The sequence below is a fragment of the Parasteatoda tepidariorum genome, chromosome 6, assembly GCF_043381705.1.
Source record: "Parasteatoda tepidariorum isolate YZ-2023 chromosome 6, CAS_Ptep_4.0, whole genome shotgun sequence".
Classification (NCBI taxonomy): domain Eukaryota; kingdom Metazoa; phylum Arthropoda; class Arachnida; order Araneae; family Theridiidae; genus Parasteatoda; species Parasteatoda tepidariorum.
The window spans coordinates 92,009,901-92,033,046 of NC_092209.1; the positions used below are offsets into that span (position 1 = coordinate 92,009,901).

General features: G+C 30.2%; 1 protein-coding gene across 1 annotated transcript in view; it reads left to right on the top strand.

Moving 5' to 3' along the window:
• The window catches only part of LOC107445183 (uncharacterized), a 165,548-nt gene that overhangs the window by 101,492 nt on the left and 40,910 nt on the right, over positions 1–23,146 (top strand). Inside the window, exon 2 of the mRNA XM_043050878.2 lies at positions 1,543–1,670. Coding sequence (XP_042906812.1) covers positions 1,637–1,670 — 34 coding nt within the window. The 5' untranslated portion in view covers positions 1,543–1,636. The remainder of the gene's footprint in view (positions 1–1,542; positions 1,671–23,146) is intronic.

Genomic DNA, 23,146 nt, shown 5'->3' on the forward strand with positions numbered 1-23,146 from the left:
GTCTCATTCAACCAATTCATAAACGAACGTAAGCAAGTGTAAACCGGTTTCAGTCGCGTAAAAGTTGCATACCTTAATATTTTGCAGAAAATCTAATCATTTGGCCAACAGGGAGTGTAGGGTGACCCGGGGTAATTCACGATCGCTCTGTTTCTGGGGTAAATAATGATCACCTAAGTTTTATTTTAAAAAAAAAATTTTTTTTTAAATTTGAGACATGGACAAGAATGCTTGTACACTTTACTAAAGTATAACTACATTTACTTAATAATAGTTTTTTGTTTAATCTAACTAAATAAGTATCTTTTAAACTGCTTTCTGTATTTTCCATTTCAAAGATGGGTTTCAAAATGTGCACATTTCTGCAAAGATCCCCTTCCTTCTCTTAATAATAAATATTTTGACTTATTTTCTTCTTCTTTGATATAAAAATAGAATTAGCTTTTGTTTAATTGTTTCATATCTACTGTAAACATTAGAATTGATTATAGGAAACTATATCAAATGCTGCCCCCTACAGATGGGGTAATTATTGATCACTGGGGTAATTCCTGATCATTGTCATTTCTTCTTATAAATAGTATATAAAATAACTAATAAGTAGCTAATTGTACTTTCTTAAAAGCAGTTCATATTTATTAAGTGGAACAACTATAAAATATATTTTAACTGTCATTACAAAAAATTTTTTTAACTGTATACAACACTGTATTCTGATTTGCACCATCTCTTATTTGTTTTACCTTGCTTCTATCTTAATTTTATGTTTGTACATTGTTAGAATAACTTTTAAGTTTATAAATTAGCCTAGTATAAATATGGTGAGAAATTATTGGCCTAAAAATGATACTAAGCTTCTAGAAAGCAAAATTAGTGAATTTCGTTTAATGATTGAAAATGAAACTTTTCAGTGTGAAAGCTGCTGCCAGAGCTGTTGAGTTGACATACCTTACTTAACTTTACACTTTCACTTAATGAAGTTAAAAAATCCAGCAAAAGTAACCCATGTGGGAACTCTCTTATATTTCAGCAGAACATGAGAATGAATTGGCTGATTGCCTACAATGTAAGACACGATGCAAAGATTTTTGGAAAATTTAAAGTGTTTATCTTTCTTGCTTTTAAATAAATTGTTTTATTAGATGCTTAAACATATCTTTTTTGTTTATTTGTTTGATCTTGATGTCTTATTTGTTAATTACCATTATATAATTATTTTTAAACAGCCCCTATACAATAAAAACTGGTGATCAGTAATTACCCCAGAAGTGATCAGTAATTACCCCAGAAATGATCAAGACCAGGGGTAATTCCTGATCACTAAACATTTAAAATCTTTTAAATTCTAATTGGATTTTCAAACAAAAGAAGGTGGCATAGGACTCATCTCATATAGTCTCAAACTTCCAATAAATATTAAAATTTTATCTTAAATAGTTTTTTCACGAAATAGATGTTTGCATTTTTTGATCAGGAATTACCCCAGGTTACCCTATATTTTCTTTAAAACATGACTAATATTTCTTTTCTCTTTTTTTCCAGGGTGTGATTTGGTGGGAAAATTCAAAACATCGATGAAGCGTTTCGTCCAAGAGGTAGAAATAGGTAATGCGAAGTGCTCCTAGGCCATCCAACAATGTTCTCTTACATTCTCCCTATTCTCACCGCAGGTTAGTCTCTCTCTCGTCAAACGCATTACACATTAAAAAGAATTAAAAAAAATCATTCCAAACGAGTGATGGAGAAAAGGAAAATTCTCCCTCTCTATTCTTCTCTTTTTTTTTTGTCTCTCACTCTCTTCACCCATCTTTTTACTCTTCACTCTTACATTCTTACACTCACTCTGCATTCCTCAGTTGAAATCGAGTTAAGCTATGTTGCCAGACGGCGGAAGTGACATTTATGAGTTATTATCGTTTTCGTTCCGAAATCGGTAAGAAAAATCGTTTGCATTTTATTTTTTTCAAAAGTGCAAACGATTTCGCTTGTAAAAGTCGGAAATTTTCTGCCACTTAAATCAATTGTGTTTCAATGTGATTAGAAAATATTTTGCACTCTTTAAAAAAAGGTGTGGAGTTTGCAAAATAGGAAGCATTTTGAGAAAAATTGTAAATAATTAGAAACTATTAACGGATCGTAAGAGTTTTTGCTGAAACATTATTTTTTTGTTAAAGTTATCTTAATCTTTTTACTTGATAAAGAAATGTATAAATTATTTGTTTTTATGATCCACTTTGTTGGCAAAAAATGCTGATCCATCGGAGAATACTTTGAAACTTCATTTGGTAAAATTAATGCTGATGATCTGTGTAAATTTATTTAACTTCGAAAATGATAGTAAAGGAAAATTGCCATTTAAAAATAGCTCGATTTTGACTTTGGAAAAAAGTCTCTCTCATTTCAAAGGAGAATTGGTTCGTTTATTCAATTCAAACTTAGTTCATTCCTCACATTTTTAAAATGAAGTGGCTAGTTTCAGTTCTTTTAGTACGTAATATTATATTTATATTTGTTCTATTTTTCTCAACTACTTCATAGTGTCAACTATTCTGCTGTTTAATAAGTACTAATTTATAGAAATTTCGACATAGTTTGATTTTCGGGATATTTAAGTGATTGTATGAAACGAACCGAATTTCCTAATAATCTTTAACTTTAACTTTGACCCCACTTTTTCTTGATTTCATATTCGCGGTGAAAACATCTCGGAATGTGGCAATCTCTGTCATTTATGAGAATGCAATACACACTCCAAAAAGTTTTCACTTTTCTCAATCTTTTTCCATCTCCATCACTTTTTTTTTTAAATAGCTAGCGGCTTAGAATAATATAGACAGTTAGAAAATATCGACAAAAAATAACATTTAAGGAAATAAATAAACTTCTTTAATCCTTTTAAAAGGAAGTGCTACTCCTCTCGCTTTGTTACTCCAGTTGGACATCCAACGCATGTGGAAAAATATGTTTATATATTTGTTAGATGAAATAATTTATGGCAATAAAGAAATTTTTGAGGGAGCAATATTATTTTGGTATCAAAATTGCAGAATGAAACTTTTAACATTTTTTTATTTATTTCAAAATGTCCTATATAAATTTTTAATAACGAAAATGGTGGGTGACATAGGGAGCAACTGAAACATTTTCTGCGGCTTACAACATCGATCCACAAGACGTAACAAGAAACTAAATTCTTCAAACTAGAACGTTTTTCAAAACACGAAGTAACCCACAAAATAAAGACACTCTTGAGACTCAGTTTTCAATATATTCCACAACAATTAAGAAATTCCTGCTTTTAGGAACGTAAAAAGAACCATCATCCAATGAATTTCATCGAAAAATGATAAGAAATTCAATTCGTTTATCTTATTAACGGTGATGAGGTTTAAAATTTCATTATTCTATAGAAAACACTGTTTTTCAAGATATGCATTTTATAAACGCTTTTAATTTATTTGTTGTTAATAATGCACTATTTTAATGGTGTCACAGTCAGCTATAGTGAACCCTCAAGGTGCACTCTATCCCTACTGCAAACAATTTTTCGAAACTCTTCTCTTTTATGACACATTATTTAAACAAATGAGCCATTAAAAGAAATACAAAAATGATTAAACAATATGTAGTAACAAAAAATGCTTTTATTTATTATGACTCTTCGCTTTGTGTACAAAACATTTAGAGATAGTCTTTATTTAGGGAAGGGAAACTGAGATAGAAGCAAACAAGAGAAAATACTTATGGCTACATTCCACTCAATCAGATGGTTTCAAAATTCGGTATTTGTATTTTATGTAGAAATTTCAATATGACCCAAAAATGAAGAAAGTAAATCAGTGGAAGATAGAAAAAACTACATAATATCTCATCTCTTTTTTTGGTTCACTATATCCGCAAAAAATAATATTATATGTGCATAGCGAGGCAAGCAAGCGAACATTTCATTCACTCTATCCGGGAATTCACTATAAACCACGTTCGCTATAACGGGATTAGACTGTATTTGAATTTTATTTTAAAACCAAAATGTAAAGAAATACATACACATATGCGTACATTTACACACAGACACACGCGCGCGCACACACACACACACACACACACATATATTTCTATATATATATATATATATATATATATNAGCCATTACATTATGACCACCCTCCATCTATAACAATGGGCTCGCCCAGGTTTCCATGGTTTCTCGCCCAAGAACATTGTTTTCATGGGGCACATTAGGACCCATAATCCTCATAGAGCAATCCCTGACGTCTGTAAGCTACTTGAACATAGTTGCAGACCAGGTTCACCCATTCATGGCAACAGTTTTTCCCGTGGGGGATGGTGTTTACCAACAGGATAATGCACCATGCCCTAAGGGTCAAATCGTCGAGGAACATTCCAGTGACTTCAGAGTCATGTCTTGGCCCCCAAATTCACCTGACCTTAATCCAATAGAGCATTTGTGGTCCTACTTAGAAAACCAAATTCGTGTTGCCACGCTACCCCCTCGCAATGTGAGGGAATTGCAGGACCAGTTGGTGAGCGCTTGGTTTGTCGTCGGCCTTCTGAGCCCAAGTTTGCGGGTTCGATCCCCGGCCCAGACACCGGATTTTCGGGATGCAGAAAATCCTCAGCGGCCATGTCGTATGATTATGTGGCATGTAAAAGATCCCTGGAGTGCCTCATTGGCTCTTGGCATTTCCGGCAAAATTAAATTCCTAGTGCACTTTAGCATCCAAATAGAGTTTCGGTGCTGCCATCTAGTGTGGCAGAAACTAGACGTCCAAATTAACATGACCAACGGTATCTCACCCATAGTGGTGGTCCTGAAAGAGTGGATACCACCTCTGGAGAACGCACTGGGTCTGATCATCGGCAAGACCGATTGTGCAGCTCATTGGAAATAAAAGTAAAAAATAATCTTAGAGCTAGTGAGCTCCTTCACTCGAAAAATCCTTATACGCTACTAAGTTAATTTCAATGTGTTCCAGCCAAACATTATATCAACTATTAAAATCCTTAAAACTAATTCCTCTTTAAAAAGTTAAAATTTTTAGTCAATAATAAGCTATTATTAATAGAAACATTTTTCAATGGAAATAAAGGATATTTCATAGAAAAATTGACTGATACGAAATAACAATTTTTCTTTAAAAAAACAATCTCTTCTATACGTCTTTCATGACTGCTATTTTTTTGCTCTTCGAATACACTTTTTTATATACTTAAAAGGCACAATGAATACTCATCTTTTAATGAATAAAAATCATTATTATTTAAACTGTATAAGTAAAACGTAATGTAGAACACTTTGTTTGTTGATGCAAACTATTTGTTTTTAACCATTCAGTTCTTCGCAATTTATAGCTCTTTGTTTTAGCTTTTCGTTATCCCCGTGAGAAAGGAATTCATAAATTGTAAACATGTACGTGAACGCTTTCATACTTATGACAGCTCACACACTTGAAAGTCGGGCTGTCACCGTTTAAGAGAAATATGGATGAGTAAAAAGTGCTCATGAATGAAATGCATCCTTTTTACGTAAAATTTAAAAATAGTTAAATTTTAATAAAATTGAATTTCTTTATAAAAATATTTTATCGCATATATTGTGTTTACTTTCTCCTAAGTTTTGAGTAAAAACTTATTTTGTTTAAAACTGGGTCTCGAGAAGTTATTACAATGTTTGAAAACTGCATTTTCTTATAGTAGGCCCCTTAACTTAATCCCTATAAAACTATAATTTTCTTTTACAGCAAGTTTTATTTAATTTTAAGAAAACAATAAATTAGTATTTATAGCATATCTAAAAAATAAATTAAACAAAATTTTTGCACAAAAGCTGCATAATAAAATGAACTATTTGAATTATTTTATCTGCAAATTCCAATGATAAATTATTAACTACATATCAGAGTAAAGAAAATTCTACAGACGTTAAAAAGAACAAAAATTCTCAGAAGAGAAGATTTATTTTAATCTAAAAGTATGTAAATTAGTTTATGTGTTTCAATTAATTAAATTTATTAAATAAATGTTATACGGTAAGGAATCATTTTAATCTAATTTCAGTCTCTAACAATGATTAAAAAACGTGAAACTCAATGAGAAGAATGGCATCGTAGTTTAAGAACAGAAAATTAATGAAATGTAAGAATTTCCGAAGGATTATAACACTTTTATAAGCGTTTTACTAAAAGTTCGAATACAAATTCAATTATTTCATTTCTCTTTTTTTTATGTACTCTGAAAGGAGATATTTATCGGTGTTATTTTCGAACGGGCACTTTATTATAAATTAAGATTAATTAATTTTTCTCGAAATGCGTGTTAATTATTCATTACATTTCGCAGAGAAATTTAAAAAAAAAAAACAATCTGGTTGAATATCGATTCATAGAAATGTAAAGACGAAAGAAAATTTAAGAAATGTTCGTTTGCTTTAAATATTTTGAATGTATTTACGTTTCAGTTTAGAATTAATATCATTGAATTGTTTAAACTCACGTTTCTATTTAAGTCTTAGAAGATTGTTCTTACTTGAAAACAATATAAGCTTTTGTAATTATATATTAAATAAAATGAAATGCTTAGGGATTATATCAGAAAATGGACTGAATTTTTAATATTTATAATTTCGAAACTATATTTCACATGTTTCAACAAATGATATGCGAAATTAAGGGAAAACATTTCAAGTTTTTTTTTTTCGGTTACAAATGTTCGAACTTTTTTGGTTACGTGACAATCATTTCATCTGTCATCTTTTTCCTGACACGTATTTTAACCGTCAATGATGCTCTACAATGACGTTCCTTAAGTTTTTGGAGTCAAAAGTAGTGTTTTGGCACAACTCCATAAAATGATATCTCATGACGTTCCCAAGATACTGATTACAATCCACTGATGCAAAACACGGTGAACGTGAATCGAATTTGATTACAAATGTATTGTTTGTCTACACTAGAAATACATAAACAACTAAAATGCACTTTGTACCAAAAGCGATGTAGATAATTCTTAGAGCATCAAGGAACACCGTAAAAGTTTTCTAATACAATATCAATGAGATATAATAGACATAAGTGTCAGTTAAGTTATATTTACGGTACAGTTACAAATAAGATCAATTGGTTTAGGATGCATACACAAACTAATTATTAAAACAAAAATAGTTTGCAGATGACACAGGAAATAGTGAGACGAGTTCGAATTAGGCTTAGCAAAACAGAACAGATGGAAATAAAATATTTAGAAATTAAAATCTAATTTATACCTATTTTACAACTAAAAACATATACATTATAAGAATAATATACATTATACATGACAAACTTATAAATACATTTTAAAACGATAAACTTTTGTATGCCAAAAAGTTTCGTGTATGCGAACATCGAAAATAACGGCAACTGCTTTGCGCCAAAGTGGTGCTTCATTAAATGTTCCAAATCTAAAAATAGTTTCGGGTGTAGTGAAGCACCTAGAATATTCTTTTACCCTACTTAGTGTAAAATTTCATGTTTGTTATCCCGTAACGCTAAAATTTATAGTTATAGTAAGATATGATACACATTCGAACCAACTTACTCTTACTTCTGCAACTACTAGTTACTTTTACGATAGCAGCGAATCATAACTTTAGGATGTATGTATATAATACTTCTTAAAATAAAATTACCTTGTTTTCTACATGGATGCCATGTCGTTGAGTGAGGGGAACAATAAAGCCAAGCGTATGACAACACGAGGGACGTTTTCCACCTGACGATTAATAGTCTTTCGAATCCAGCAAAGTTCGTACACATACACTCTAGATTTGAGAACCAGACCCATATTTGATTTCCCAACAACCTGAAATCCATAGAAGTGAGGTCCCGAAAACCACAGAAATAGAAAATGACGTGAGGTGACACGATTGCCAAATTGCTGCTCCAGGACCCTGCGAACACACGTCGCCATACATTTAGGTACGTTATTTCGCATCCAAAAGACGTTATTCAGTGCATTTCTCTGCAGCTATTCTGATATGACGTAGTTTTGCAACGTGGCTGCATAGCGTGAGCCTGTCACAGAGCAACCTCGTTGGTGTTGCTTCCGTTCAGAAGTACGGGCCAAGAACAATTGTGCTTGAAATGCCGCGCCACACAATAACTTCAGCCTCCTATAAAGGTAGTGGTATCACAGTATGCGGATTCGTGTTTGCCTGATGCACGCGATTTTTGGTGTTGATGATGGTAAAATGAACCTCATGCATCCATACTATCTGAAGACTTGTCTGGACATACTGGTATCGATATGGAAACATTTGAATACAAATCGTAGTAACTTTAGAATCGTTGATTTCGTAATATCCAAAACAACCTCTTGAAATTTGCTTATGTTCTGAAGTCACTTCCATAAATTCCATTCTCAGAAACAGTCGCTTTCTATCGCAGCCAGTTTCTTCGAATTCTTTTATTATATCACTCAGAGCTTGCGGGGAGCATGGGCCACGTATTTGGCAATGGTTTTGATGGTAAACTCGCAAAGTTTTTGTAGCATTCATCCCATTTTCATAAACAGGTTTTACCGATTCATTCCCAACTTTCTTTGGCAAACTCATTTCCTTTGCATGTGCTACAGAAGAACCAGACTTTTCATAGGTTTTGTATCTGGCGAGAGTCATTCTGTGATGGTTGTCTTGACTCAGTCATATGCAAATTTATCTCGTGTGTGCCACAATCGTGCCTCTTTCGGTCGAGCTGCTTTTCGTGTGTCATGAACAGTATTTGACGATACGTCTTAAAGTTTTTGCACGCGTTGATGGGTGTTGCTGTACGAAAAGTTCTGCATCTCTAATCTCAAGCTCCTAAATATCTGAAATCTCCTCTTAATAGATGAAACGGCCGCCCATCACCAGGTTCCTTCTCTGGATTTAATGTTAACTTAAAATAACGCAATGTGTTGGGTTGTGTAGGAAGCAACAAAATCGAAGCGTTCTGACACCCCTGTTTTGAAAGGTCACATAATGAACATTTGTAACGAAAAATGAAAGGTATTTTAAAATATTCTTCTTTAATTTCTTCTCTAATTGTGATATTAGTTTCAAAAATAGAAATATTTAAAATTCGTTTATACTCACCGTCTATTTTATATACTAAATTTAAAAATCAAAAACAACATTAAAGTAATCTTTCTAAACATTACTCTCTCGTGTAAGTTTAATTTTGTATACCAGGAAAATTTGCTTTGGGAGGTTTTAAAAATTAATAGTTCAAATTAACTCATTAGTTGACTGTTACTATTGGAAGAGCGATTAAGTCCGGGTTTTTTTTAAATATTTTAAAAGTTTATTTTTTATAAAATTTATCAGCTAACGAATCATTTATGCTCTTTTTTGTTTACAACTTCTTCCCAACGTCACGTTTGACAGGATTTTAACTATCATCATTTTCGTGAAAAAGTTTTTAAATTACTTTACATCGAGCTCACCTACATAAACAGAATGAAATCCATCTTTTGAGGTAGAGGTTCCCATTTTTTAAACTCACGAGCAGTTATTTCAACCCTCTCTCTGTACAGCATAGTTACATCACGAGCAGCTTTGGTGATATTAAAACCTTGACTAAAAGCGAAAAGAAGGCAGAGTCGAAAATATTCATTTTTCTCAACTTTACTTTAACGATCTGAAAATGAATAACCAAAAAAAAAAAAAAAAAAGCGGGACAAAAATATCAATAGAATAAAATATCCTATTTGAAATTATTCAAAACACGCCAAAAACATTGAATAACACTCGGAAATAAACTTGAAAAGAAATGGCGGTCTACCCAAAGTAGTTCATTCAATGAATGGAAACGATTTCATTTGATAAACTACAGCGCACGTTTTCAATTATTTGAGCATAAATATTCTTTAAAAATGATTTTAATATATCTTAACATCATGACTGTTATGAATCCTAAAAGTATTCAAAGTGACTATAACAGTTGTTACACAATGGTATTCCTATAAAAAGGATAAAAGATTATGCTTTCAAGATGTAACCACTTTGACATTTTTTAAATCACAAAATCGAACAAAGCGGGATGTGGTTTTTTTGAGATACTTTTATTTTAAATAAACTTTTTTCATCTCTAATGCAAAAATATAGGAATGAACAAACTCACTACCTATATTCTTAAAATGTTTGAATTATAGGCATTTACTAATGAACTTTTGAATCGTGATATAACTCATAATTTTGCAATCAGCTGTACTACAATTATATGAATATTCTAGCCTGTTGAGTTTAATTTGAGTTTGCGAACATGGTTGGGTTAACATGGATATCCAATTGGCGAACGTAATTGTAAATGAGGACAAAGCGTATGGAGTGCACTTTAGAGATGAAATTGTAGTATAGATGAGGCCCGCGATCTGAGGGCAAGACTAACTCACTCTCTGCATGTTTGGTGTTCGATGTTTTTTAACTAGTCAGTAGAGGTTAGAATAGATTTCTTTTGATATTTTCAGAGAGCACCTCTTCATCACTTATAGAATGATACACCCTTTCAGTACAACTTTGACAAAACCTTACAGCAATGACAAGTTCTAGAACGAAAATATGTCATTATCGAAAATGACGGTAACCTCTCTTAAGAACACGCAAAAAAAAATAATAATCTTATTTTTTTTAAAGTTATTTCGTGAGATGTCCTATGTAATTATTTCTAGCATTAAGAATGACATATAACAACTTTTTAGTATTAACTGTCTCATCAACAGTCAACTGTCTTATTATTTTTATTTATATATTGCATATAATTATCACTAACGTTAATAATTAAATATAACAAAAAAATAGACGTCTTACAAAGAGATAACTTTGATATTCGCAACAGCCTTGCCAAATTTTTTGACTCGTGAATTTTGGATCAGAAATAATAACAATGAAGAAAATTCGTAAAAACAGACTTCTTTTTTTTTAGTTTAATTTCTCAAGCTCTAAAAATCACTATCTTAAAAACTTGCAAAGTTATCCCATATAATATTGACTTATTCGTTATATTCCACATATTAATTGCAAAATAATGTTTAATAAGTTTTATGCTTGTAATTTCCTTTCTCTGAACGAAACACTTTTTTCGCAGCTTTAAAAGTCCTCTCTAGTACAAATTAACAAAAAAATTCTCATTTTTTAATGAGGCTCAAATATTAAAAAGAAGAATATGAGTCATCATTTTCTTATGCAGCAATTTGTTTAGAAATATTTTATGAAAATTTCATCTAAATAGTTTAGAAATGTTTTCTAAAACATGTTCTTATATCAAAGGGACGTTTTCTATACTTATTCCATAAAATCTAGTCGCAAAACGCATAAACATTTCTTCGAAAAAACTCTGACTTATATTCCCCTTGTGGACATGTTGAAATTCTTAGAGATCTAAAATACTTTATTTGAGCATTATTGTATATTTTCCCATGTAGAAAGGATACGAAAATATTTTCGAATATCGAGTCATTTGAGCTTGTTGATATTCAATATAGCCCATTTTCTGATTAGCATAAAACATCCTTGGACATTCAAAATAAACATTTTTTAATTTGGTAAGAGGTGTTCTCTAAATATCATCTTTATGTATTTAATGCTCTCTTGTCTTAGATTGTCTCTAGATGTCTTTATTTGATTTTGCTTACAGATATCTTTCCACAATCATTTTGCAGTTGAATATCAGTTGGTACACAATACATATATTTCTCTTACAATTGAAATATCAAGCGTCATAAATAGTATGAAAGAGCACAAACGTTTAAAAATTTCTTTTCTCGTAATGCTGAAGGAATTACAAAGTATTATTTTTTCATTATACTTGTGAACATTGAATTATAATAATTTTATTCGTCATAGCTTTACAATGGATAGCTCAACAATTCTGAAAATTTTAACTAAATGCTGATTCTTTAATAGTCATTGTTTTTTTTAAAAAACATCATTATTGTTTTGTTTCTGCAAGGCATGACATTCATTTCAGTTTAACTTATTGTGGACTAAAATTTTTAATTTTTTAAGGAGGAATTAGTTTTAAAGATTTTACGCTAGAACACATTACAAATGGGTTTTACTTAGAAAATAACTTGGTTTACAAAGCATAACAATCTTTGGGGGAGCAACAGGGATTGTAACCCACTAGTTTAGAATAAATCACTTGAAATTTCATGAAATCAAAGCTAAAAAAAAGTGCAGGAAGTTTCTGAATTCCTCGTAAAAATTTGGAAGTAGGATGGCTGCCACACCGATTCCTTTGTTCATTTAAAACGCTGCTTTCCTAAGTCATAACTTTCTAAATGTTTGTGTGGTGGACTGTATATTCAATGGTTGCTGAATTGACAATAAGAGTTCCTTCACTGACTCTCTTTTAACAAAACTGTCTTTACAAAGACTCATATTTTTTCATTTTGCCCGAGATGGTGAATTAAATGTTTCTTAAAAAAGAAAATTCAAACTTGTACATTATGTCTTGATTTAGTTCCTTGTATTTAATAATAAAATAAAAAGATATGCTGATTGTTTGCATTTTTTTTTTCAAAATAATTCGTAAGGGAAGCGTTGAATAAACCATCTTTACCTTTCTTTCTCAAACCCCATACTATTTATAAATAAAAAAAAATTTACATCTAAAAGTGACACTTTATGATCAACCACAAAGGTACGTGCTTTTTATAAATAAATAAATGTCAGTTCTAAATCTAAATAAAATATGTCTTAAGTCATCAAAAATGTAAGCAAAGATCTCTAAATTCTCCTGACAACCGAAACAGCCAGAATTAGTTGTAAATAACACACTATTTTTAAGAAAAGAATGTTGTTCCAAATACTTCTTTAAAGAATGAATTCGCTGTATTTGAAATTCTGTATCAGAAAGTGGGGGGGAGGAAACGTTAAAAGTAAAAATGAGAGCTAAATGCAACACTCCTTTTCCCAGTATTTGCATGGGAAATCGAATAACTTTCGTAAAAGAAAGATTCCCCCTGCTCTTCTACATTTTAAATTCAAATATATCTTTCTCTCTCAATCCATTCGGTTGAGGACTTATTCGGGCGACTCCCAAATAAATCCACGAAAATGTCCCTTAAAATGACTTTTTATTCCTCTCTGGATACTTTGACATTTAATCCGGACCCTTTTTGACAAGAAATCGGATGAAATATAATAGATATATGGAATGTATAGGAAAGGAATCGAAATTAAAAACTCAAAAAGTGTCGATTTCTGGATATTTTTCGTTTGAGATTTGTGATTAGAATGATATGGATTAGATCATTACTGGATTTTAGTGAATGACACAATTTTCTTACGGGGCTTATAAGCGTCATTTAAAAACTCAAAAAGTACATAATTTGATTTCATACATTGATCTCTGGACATTTTTTTCTCTCTTTTGATTAGAAGGAATAACATGGATTAGGTCTTACTGAATTTTACTTCATTATAAAGTTAGTCATTTCCTAATTGACTGCTATTGAAATAATTGACTCAAAAAGTATTGTTCTCTGGACAATTTTCTCTCGAGACTTTTGATTAGAATGGCATGGATTGCACCATACTGAATGAGTACGAATGACACAGCTTTCCTAGAAGGCTCAGATTAAAATTGAAAACTCAAAAAGTATGGATCTCTGGACATTTTTTCTTCTCTTTTGATTAGAAGGAATGACATGGATTAGGTCTTACTGAATTTTAGTTCATTATAAAGATAGTCCTTTCCTTATTGACTGTTATTGAAATAATTAACTCAAAAAGTATTGTTCTCAGGACAATTTTCTCTCGAGATGTTTGATTAGAATGGCATGGATTGCACCATACTGAATGAGTACAAATGACACAGCTTTACTAGGAGGCTCAGATTGAAATTGAAAACTCAAAAAGTATGGATCTCTGGACATTTTTTTTCTCTTTTGATTAGAAGGAATGACATGGATTAGGTCTTACTGAATTTTACTTCATTATAAAGATAGTCATTTCCTAATTGACTGTTATTGAAATAATTAACTCAAAAAGTATTGTTCTCTGGACAATTTTCTCTCGAGACTTTTGATTAGAATGGCATGGATTGCACCATACTGAATGAGTACGAATGACACAGCTTTCCTAGGAGGTTCAAATTAAAATTGAAAACTCAAAAAGTATGGATCTCTGAACATTTTTTTTCTCTTTTGATTAGAAGGAATGACATGGATTAGGTCTTACTGAATTTTAGTTCATTATAAAGACAGTCATTTCCAAATTGACTGTTATTGAAATAATTAACTCAAAAAGTATTGTTCTCTGGACAATTTTCTCTCGAGACTTTTGATTAGAATGGCATGGATTGCACCATACTGAATGAGTACGAATGACACAGCTTTCCTAGGAGGCTCAGATTAAAATTGAAAACTCAAAAAGTATGGATCTCTGGACATTTTTTCTCTCTTTTGATTAGAAGGAATGACATGGATTAGGTCTTACTGAATTTTTGTTCATTATAAAGATAGTCATTTCCTAATTGACTGTTATCGAAATAATTCACTCAAAAAGTATTGTTCTCTGGACAATTTTCTCTCGAGACTTTTGATTAGAATGGCATGGATTGCACCATACTGAATGAGTACGAATGACACAGCTTTCCTAGTAGGCTCAGATTGAAATTGAAAACTCAAAAAGTAGGGATCTCTGGACATTTTTCTTTCGAGAATTTTGATTAGAATGACATAGATTAGACTTTACTAAATTTTAGCGAATGACATAAAACGTTATGTAGTTAAATTCAAATCTCAAAAAGTCTTTACTTCTGAATTATAAAAATCTTTATAAAGGGAAATCTTTAAAATTAATCTTATTAAATCTTTAAAATTTAAGAAACCGGCGTTTTTCTGGATATTTTTGACATTGAGAATGACAACCCATTTTCATACAGAAATGGGTACCCTACCCAGGTATACTACACATAATTTTGAAATAGAAATTTAAACAAAACTCCCGAAATATAAAATATTTTTATCAGAATTGTTTTTCGAATTAAATTTTTTACTAGGACAACTTAGATGTCAGTATCACGAATTTTAGAGGATAATATATAAACTTAATTTTTTTAGCAAATATGAGCATCTAAATTTATACATTTAAATTAGAACGTTTTGTGTATCATTGAAAATATATACATACATATATTTCTTTTATCTGAAATGTACTTTTGAATCATTTGGATAACTTTTTTTTTGCCTTCAAAATAAAATAAATTCTTAGTTCATTCGAATTATTAACAAAGGAACACAATGGATGCTGAGAGTCTCAAACTGATCAACTATTACATTTTTATCGTTATAATTATGATTTCATTTTATATTGAATTGTTTTTATCATAATTTAAATTATAATGTCAATCATTTTAAATGATAACCTTTTTGCTAGTTTTAAAGTAACCATCTGGTCCAGTAAAAAATTGGTTTACATACTCACATCACCTAACCCTTTTCGCCGTGTAAATTTTAGTACAATACAACATCTACCGTCCATGAAGAATGCCGACACCATGAATACACCTGAAAGTTTAGAGCATTTTTGGGTTATATTTTGAACTGAAAAACGAAAATATGCGTCTTACACCTCTCATTCCTCACTGAATATTCCTGGAATTATAAAGGTACATATTTTTAATCCTATTATTAAGATTCGATTTCACTGCCCACGCCTATACATTAAAAGTATACGTAGACCCAAGAAGGAATTCTTTGACGTAGATCCTGTCAACAATGATTATACATAGCTCAACATTATACATTAAGAGTTATAATCGCCCTTTCTTCGTTTCAAACAGCTTTTTATTCATCTAATAGGAAGCATCCATTTACTTTGTTCCGTTCACTTCTTAGAAAATCGCGGGAAAAAGAACTGTCACAGGAATGTTCATTTCTGAAAAACGAAAGAATTGTGTTTAACACCACTTTAATTTATTCCACTTGAAAGTAAGATTTTTCACGAAGTGGTCCCGCAATAATAAATCTTCCACTCTGACTATTCTGAATCCCAATCTAACGACGCTTCATTAAAAGAAGAAGAAAAAGAAAGTCCAATGCAGCGCGTATAAATTCAATTCAAAATCCACACAAACCATAAAAACAATAACGGAAACAACACGCAGAGCTCAACATTAAAAGTTATAATCGCCCTAATTATATGAAAAGCACATTTAAAACCGCTTTTTTATGACTCCAACAAAATCTAATGTCGAAGCATAAAATTACTTTGTTCCCTTCACTTCTTAAAAGAATCACGACATAAACGAGAAGAAGAAAAAAATCAGTACAGAAATGAAAGCAAATGTCTTTTCTACCCCCCAAAAAAGAAGAAAAAAAAGCAAATTTAAATAACTCTGTTTACACTAAAAGGTAACTTGAGTCTCGTTGGGGGAATTGTAGAGAAAATGTTATTTACTTTGTGCTTTGCCTTTAATTATTTTTATGAAAGAAAACTCGCCGCTCACTTCTTCTAAGGACTCTTCATTTCTTTTTAAATGACCCCGGGTACACTACTAACGAATTTACCCTTTTCATTCACTTTCAAGGGAAAATGGGAATTGTCGCATTAAAGGAACTTCACTTTTTATAGAATGTCCTCCTTCTTTTAGAAACAAAATTGTTTTTTTTTGTTAGGAATAATATGTTTAAAACTTTTCTCTTGTACTTAGCAGGCTTAAAAAAACGTATGGTTAGCTGTGTTCTTTACAAATAAAAAAAAAAATAATAATAAATAAATACATAAACACTATGTGCTGTCCCTGACCCTATTATGATACGCACTCTAAGATTCTAAGTAAAATCTTAATTACTCAGGTGATACTCTACAGTTTTTTTTTTTTTTTTTTACGCGATTGATTGCACTTGTTTACGTTCGTGTATCCATGGGTTAACATTGCAGTGTAATACGTTAAAAATGAATCTCCCGAATAAAAACCCATTACGTGCATGTTTAAATATAAAGCCTATCAACTCGTGCAAAACATGTCATTTTTAAAAGTCATTTATAGTGCGTCTCGTCATTTGGTCTGATTATTATAATATACTCATATAATAAATAATCCATATTTAAATAATATATTGTTTAATGTATCCCATCGTCAAATTTATATTATATATATCGTCTCCTCTAACCAACTGAATACACGAACTAGTACAATCCGCTTAAAAACAACAAAGGTACTGATGATTAAGATTTTACATTCTCATAATAGGGACTGTAATTATCATCTTTCCACGAAAGAAACTTGACCGATGATCGACCGTGTCATAAATGCAATATAAATTCCAATTCATGACTGATGCAGCAATCGCATAAATATCTGCAATCATTCCATATTCGGTGTGTTAACGTAATGTTATTGCACATTCGTGTGTTGTCGACCCATGGTGATTTCATTTGGAAATACGTCACTTTTAATATTCGAAATATTCCTCGTTGAAATGCGGTTGGGCATTCCGTACTTAATCGAGTTTCACTTGACAACTGAATGTTGCAATGAGAAAGGATTTAAAGCCACTCTCTGATGTAACGAGCAAATAACACTTATTGGCCGCATTAGTGATTGGATAGTTGAAGACGACTGCACCTGCAAATAATTGACAGAAATTCCTATGTTATATTCTTATGTTACATTAACAATTTTTTTGAATAAAGAAATGCTAAAAATCAACATATTTTTCTTTTAATTTCATTAATAAATACTAGGAACTAAAGTAATACGCAAGTTGAAATTTTTCAATGTGTAAAATATATTTAATTTACCACCAGTTTACTATCCCACATTATCTCGGGCAAATGAAAAAAGTTAAATATGAGTCTTTGTATATCTTCACATCTTCATAACCTAAAAAATAATCTGCATTACTTTCGCTCGCGAAAGTCATTTAACTCTTTTTTTATATGTAAATTCATCCACCATCCATCGTTCTATACAATTGTACAAAACACGTCTGCAGTCCCACGCAACCAAACAAGCACCAATCACAGCAGATTATTTTTTATTTTGATTTCGGCAGAATAAAAACGTATTAAAACGAAACATATGGACGAATTCAGCTGTGCCTTGATCATAAATATTTGCAATCTATACACACCCGAGTTAACTGGGGATTAATCATGGAAGCGCGGTTAATAGACTGATCAGATCTTCAAAAATCATCAACAGTGATGATAAATGCATTTTTCGGGTTGATTTTTTGTCGTGATTTTGCTTTATAGAACATTTTTTAAAAGATTTTAGTATTTTATTTTTAATTACTTTTAGACTGTTTGTTAATTTATTTTTTATACTATATTAAAAAATCGTAAGGGCAGACATCACTGCTGGTATGGTGTTAAACGTTATATTTTGTTTTTAAAAAACTTGGAATAACGTTGAAAAATGTATACAGTACGATTAAATAAAAAACTAAAAATTGCTATTCGATAGTAAGTTTGAGAATTGCTAAAGTTGACCATACGGACAGCTCTGTAGATAATGCAACTATAAGAGTTGAAAATTGTCATGCTGAATAAACCATAGGAACTTAAAGCAGAGTTTTTTTCGAAATTGTTTGTTCCCTTCAATAAAATGCAATTAGAAAGTGTTCTTCCATTTGAAAGGAAATTGTTCTGAGTTTGAATAAATATTCAAATTTAAAATAGGGAAAAAATAAAATCCAATTTTTAATAAATTCTAGCTTATAAAATTTAATTCAAAGAATGTTGTGTTACTTACATTTTTAATAAATTATTGGAACGAATATTTTTGTCTTTGGAGTTCTTGATAGTTGCTATTTTTCTTCTTGATCAGGAGAGAAACAATATATTAACTGTCTCTCCAGCCGATTTTGATATTCCAATGATGGAAGAAGAGGAGTGAAATGATAGAGAAAAGCTTTCTGATAGCTAAAACGAGATAGAAAGAAAGCTTCCGAAAAGCCCAGAGTGCATTAGTTTTCGCCATCCCGCAGTCCTGGGCTTAATCTAGAGAAAATTGCCTTGTAGTAGTTCCTAAATAATGTGAATGTTCGATCTCGTAGGGAAAATGAAACTTGCGAAGAGAGTTGAGTTGTTTTCTCGTTTGATATTCATCTCGTCGTTAATGTAGAAAAATGTGGATAGAAATAAAGGAGATTTAATGGGCGATTTTGCTGCTGCTTCTAAAATAAACTTGCATAAAATTAAGCACCACATGCTGAGATTGTGCGTTTGCAGTAATATCGTGGATCGTTAAAAATCGTCTGCCATAAATTAATTGAATATTTTCTCTTTAGCATTTAAAAATCGTCTGCTTTGCGATAATATTTTTTGATTATTTCTTTTTGTCTTTAAAAATTTCGATGATATTTTTTCTTTTACGCATTTTAGTTTATGTTTTTTCGCAATTTAAGCGTGTTGTTTTATGCTTCTGAACTATTATTATAATTAACATTCCCATTTATTCAATAAATAGAGAATGTTAAAGGAATGAAAATCATAAAAAGGAATATTATAATTATAATTCCAATTTTGCAATACTTTACAGGTTACGAAAATTAATTAGACTTATCAAATCATTAGACATATCATTAGACAAATCGTTAGACTTACTTTTTTTCTTATACACGCAAATGTATAGGCAATAATAAATGTGCTTGTTTAAAAGGTACAATGTGTTTCGGATATTTTAGCAATAAGTAGCTTTACAACCATTATTTATAACTCGTGCAAATGTCGTTAGTTTATTTTAATATGATAATATTAAAAATACTTGGTGTCATATTTCTTTAAAATTAGAAGGGAATTTAGAAATTGAAAAAGCTGAAATCCTCCACGTTTTGAGCGTGAGTGTAGGGAAAGTTGTAAAATGAAAAAAAAATATTCTTCTTATTAAGCATTTGTAATAATTAATTTCTTCGAAATTATTTTTATACTCACTCTTGTTAATTATTTTCATAAAATAGTAAAAAATAACCTTTATGCACAAAAACGCTTTCACCAAACTTAGAAAAATAATTATTTCTGTCCGTTAATACTCCATTTAACTAAAGCGGGAAAACTTTAAAAAATACTAATATTTGCTTAATGAAGCCATAGAAGAAAGTTACATTAAAAGAGAAGGTCATATTTTATAAAACCGCAATTTTGCTGCACGGAAATACAAAATCGCTCGAGGCGAAATAATTTGTTTTAGAATAGTCTTTCTTTTTAATTTTTGATTTAGATATAACTTATCCTTCGTTTTATTAAATTTACTTATTTCGAAAGTAAATTGTTCGGAAAAAAAACTTTCTGAGAAAGATATTACTTTTTGATGAACTATTTATAAAAAAAATTAAAGTTAAAAATTCGACGTTGTTCTTTGGAAAATATTTTTCTTGCCTGTGTGAGTCGAAGAGAGGTTGTTTAATTTTCTTTCAATTTAAATTATGTTTTCTCAGCATTTTCAATGACTCTGTTGACGTCATCAGTTTTATAATGTTTTAACTTATGCGCTCTAATTAAATAAATGCTTGAAGAGTAAAATCAAGAAACTAAAAATATTCTAGAATTTGAAAAATATGAAACTTTTCGCTTCATTTTTTATTTATCTGGGTCTTTTTGAAGCTTTTACTGAATGTTATTTTTAGTATGTCTATTCATATTTAATTTTTTTAATTAACCAGAACTTATATTTATACGTTCTGGTTATTAAAAGTGTTTTCATGTTTTTAAGTCAGTTTTTTTTTTCCAATTCACCTGAACAACAGGAGGTCACATTCTCTTAAAATCCAGCGCTTGATATATTGAACAACATTTCAATTTTATCTCTAATACTTTACTGTTTGTTTTTTAATTGTATGCCTTTTGCAAGAAGTTGTCTATGTTAAAATATAATTGGATTTAACCTCGTTGGCTGAGGTTTTTAATGACAATGAAAAACTATGAGAGAAATAAGAAATTCAAGTCAAAAGCTAAACTTCAAAAAGCTTTTTAAGGACAGATAACTTTTTTTAAAAGTATGAACCAGGAGTGTTATGTTTCGCAATCAAACTTTAAGGAAATATACTATAAAGTATGCTACAATATTCAAGAAAATTACAATATTATCATCTTCGTAATAATTAAAAATAGCTGAAAAATGAATATAATTGTACTTAATTGATTTTTTTATCACATTTATGATTTCATAAATATTTCTAAATAGAAATCTCATTTTCTGCCATAACTTAAATATGTGTCTAAAGGGGACATTTTAACTTACTTCGGAACAAGCAACGTCATCCAAAATTATATTTTGTTAGATGCAAATTTTATGGATTGATTTTTTTGAAAATAAAGTTATATATTTGAGCATTGCACAAAAATAATTAAAATATTGGGAAATATGAGGGCACAAATTAATGAAATGAATGAATTAATTGAAGATTTAACAGAAGTATTCTCTAATTTTTGTACTGAGTTTATTTGTTGTTAAATTCATTGATAAAAATAAATTTAAAAGAATAGAAAGCTTAAACTATTTTAGAATTACTTCTGTTTCAGATAATACAAACGGACTTCTATTTAACGAAGCTCCATTTTGCGAATTTCTCTATTTTCAGATTTTTTTCGATGAACATTTGGGAAATTTCTTCGTAAAATAACTTCCAAAAAGCGAAGTGAATTTTCTATTGAACGAACTTTTCTTTGAGATTCACTTTCCCTATTTTCCAAAATATTTCAGAACATTTCAAAGGCATTTTATGGGGGGAAATGACCTTGAATTGATTTTCGCTACCACTTAACTTTTAGAGAAAGTGGCCTCTTTTTGTTTGCATTTCAAATGAACGGATTTTATCAGTAGCAATTAAACTTAAAAGCGCAGCTGGTTTAAAATTACTTTTATAACAAATGAGGCTATAATTTTATGCATAAATTCAGCTTTTTTTTCAGTTGAAAATGTACGTAATATGATAGTGTAACACTAGCTCTTTTCTTGTTTTCCATGCAGATTTCTTTTATGGTAAAGATCTATAAAATAAATAGTGCATACTAGATTGCAAAATGAAAGTGTATTCATTGCAATTTTAATTATGTCTAGTGTTCATGAATTTAAAACCTGTTATGTGTTGTTTAAGTATTTCAAAAGGTGATTTTCTATTTACTGAATTGTCCATGTCACGGACTTATTATCGGGGTACTTCGTAAAATAGAGATCCGACTGTAAATATTTCCACAAAGTGAGTTTCACAAACTATTCCAGATTTTATCAGGGAAGCAAACGTATTTTTTATTTCATCATCTCACTCAATATTTTTACCGATTTCAATAATAAATTTTCTTTTTTTCCTCAGTTAAAATATTATTTTGCCATTCCTAATATGCATAGTTTATTAACCTTCATTTTTAATAAATATTCTGAAATTATATATTACGGATGGTGATTAAGGAACACTATGTATAATAGTATCGATATGTACAGACAGTAACTTGTACACTAACGTAAATGAGGTAGAATTAAAATTCGCCCTATAAAAAATGAAATTGATGAGAAAATGTTTAAAATGTCTAAAATAATAATGAAATATTAAAAACTGGGAACTAAAATTTTTTCACTATTATACCAAATTTTTTAATAAAACTTCGAGACATTTTCAAAAATAAAATTTATAAAATTTAATATTTGCATTTTTTTAAATTTATTTTATCAGAATTTTTAGTAATTAAATTTCTAAATTTAGTATTGTGTGTTTTTTTATTTTTATTTCATGAATCAATTATTGTAATAAACTCTAAGACAAATTTGGTTTCATGAAAACTAATTAAATTAAAATATCTATAAAACATACACTCTCTAAATTTCATATAATTGAAGTTATATTTCTTATGCGACTTCCAACAAGATTGCGTTAAACGTTTAACGCTACATTTTTATTGGCCGGGAAATCATGTGGTAGGATACAATTTTCCCACATTCATTTCCATATTGTTTTGGTTCTCACTAGCTTAAAAATAATAAAAGTCATAAAAGTATTGTTTTTCTATAAATATTTTTTAGTTTGTTTTGATACACATATAATTTAATAGGGTAGTATTTTTTATTTTCAAATTTAGTGGATAACAATTGTAAAAAATGAGTGAAAACAATCCCACGGACAATGCGACGGATTTAAGGTTATGTCAAGGTACGTCTCTTGT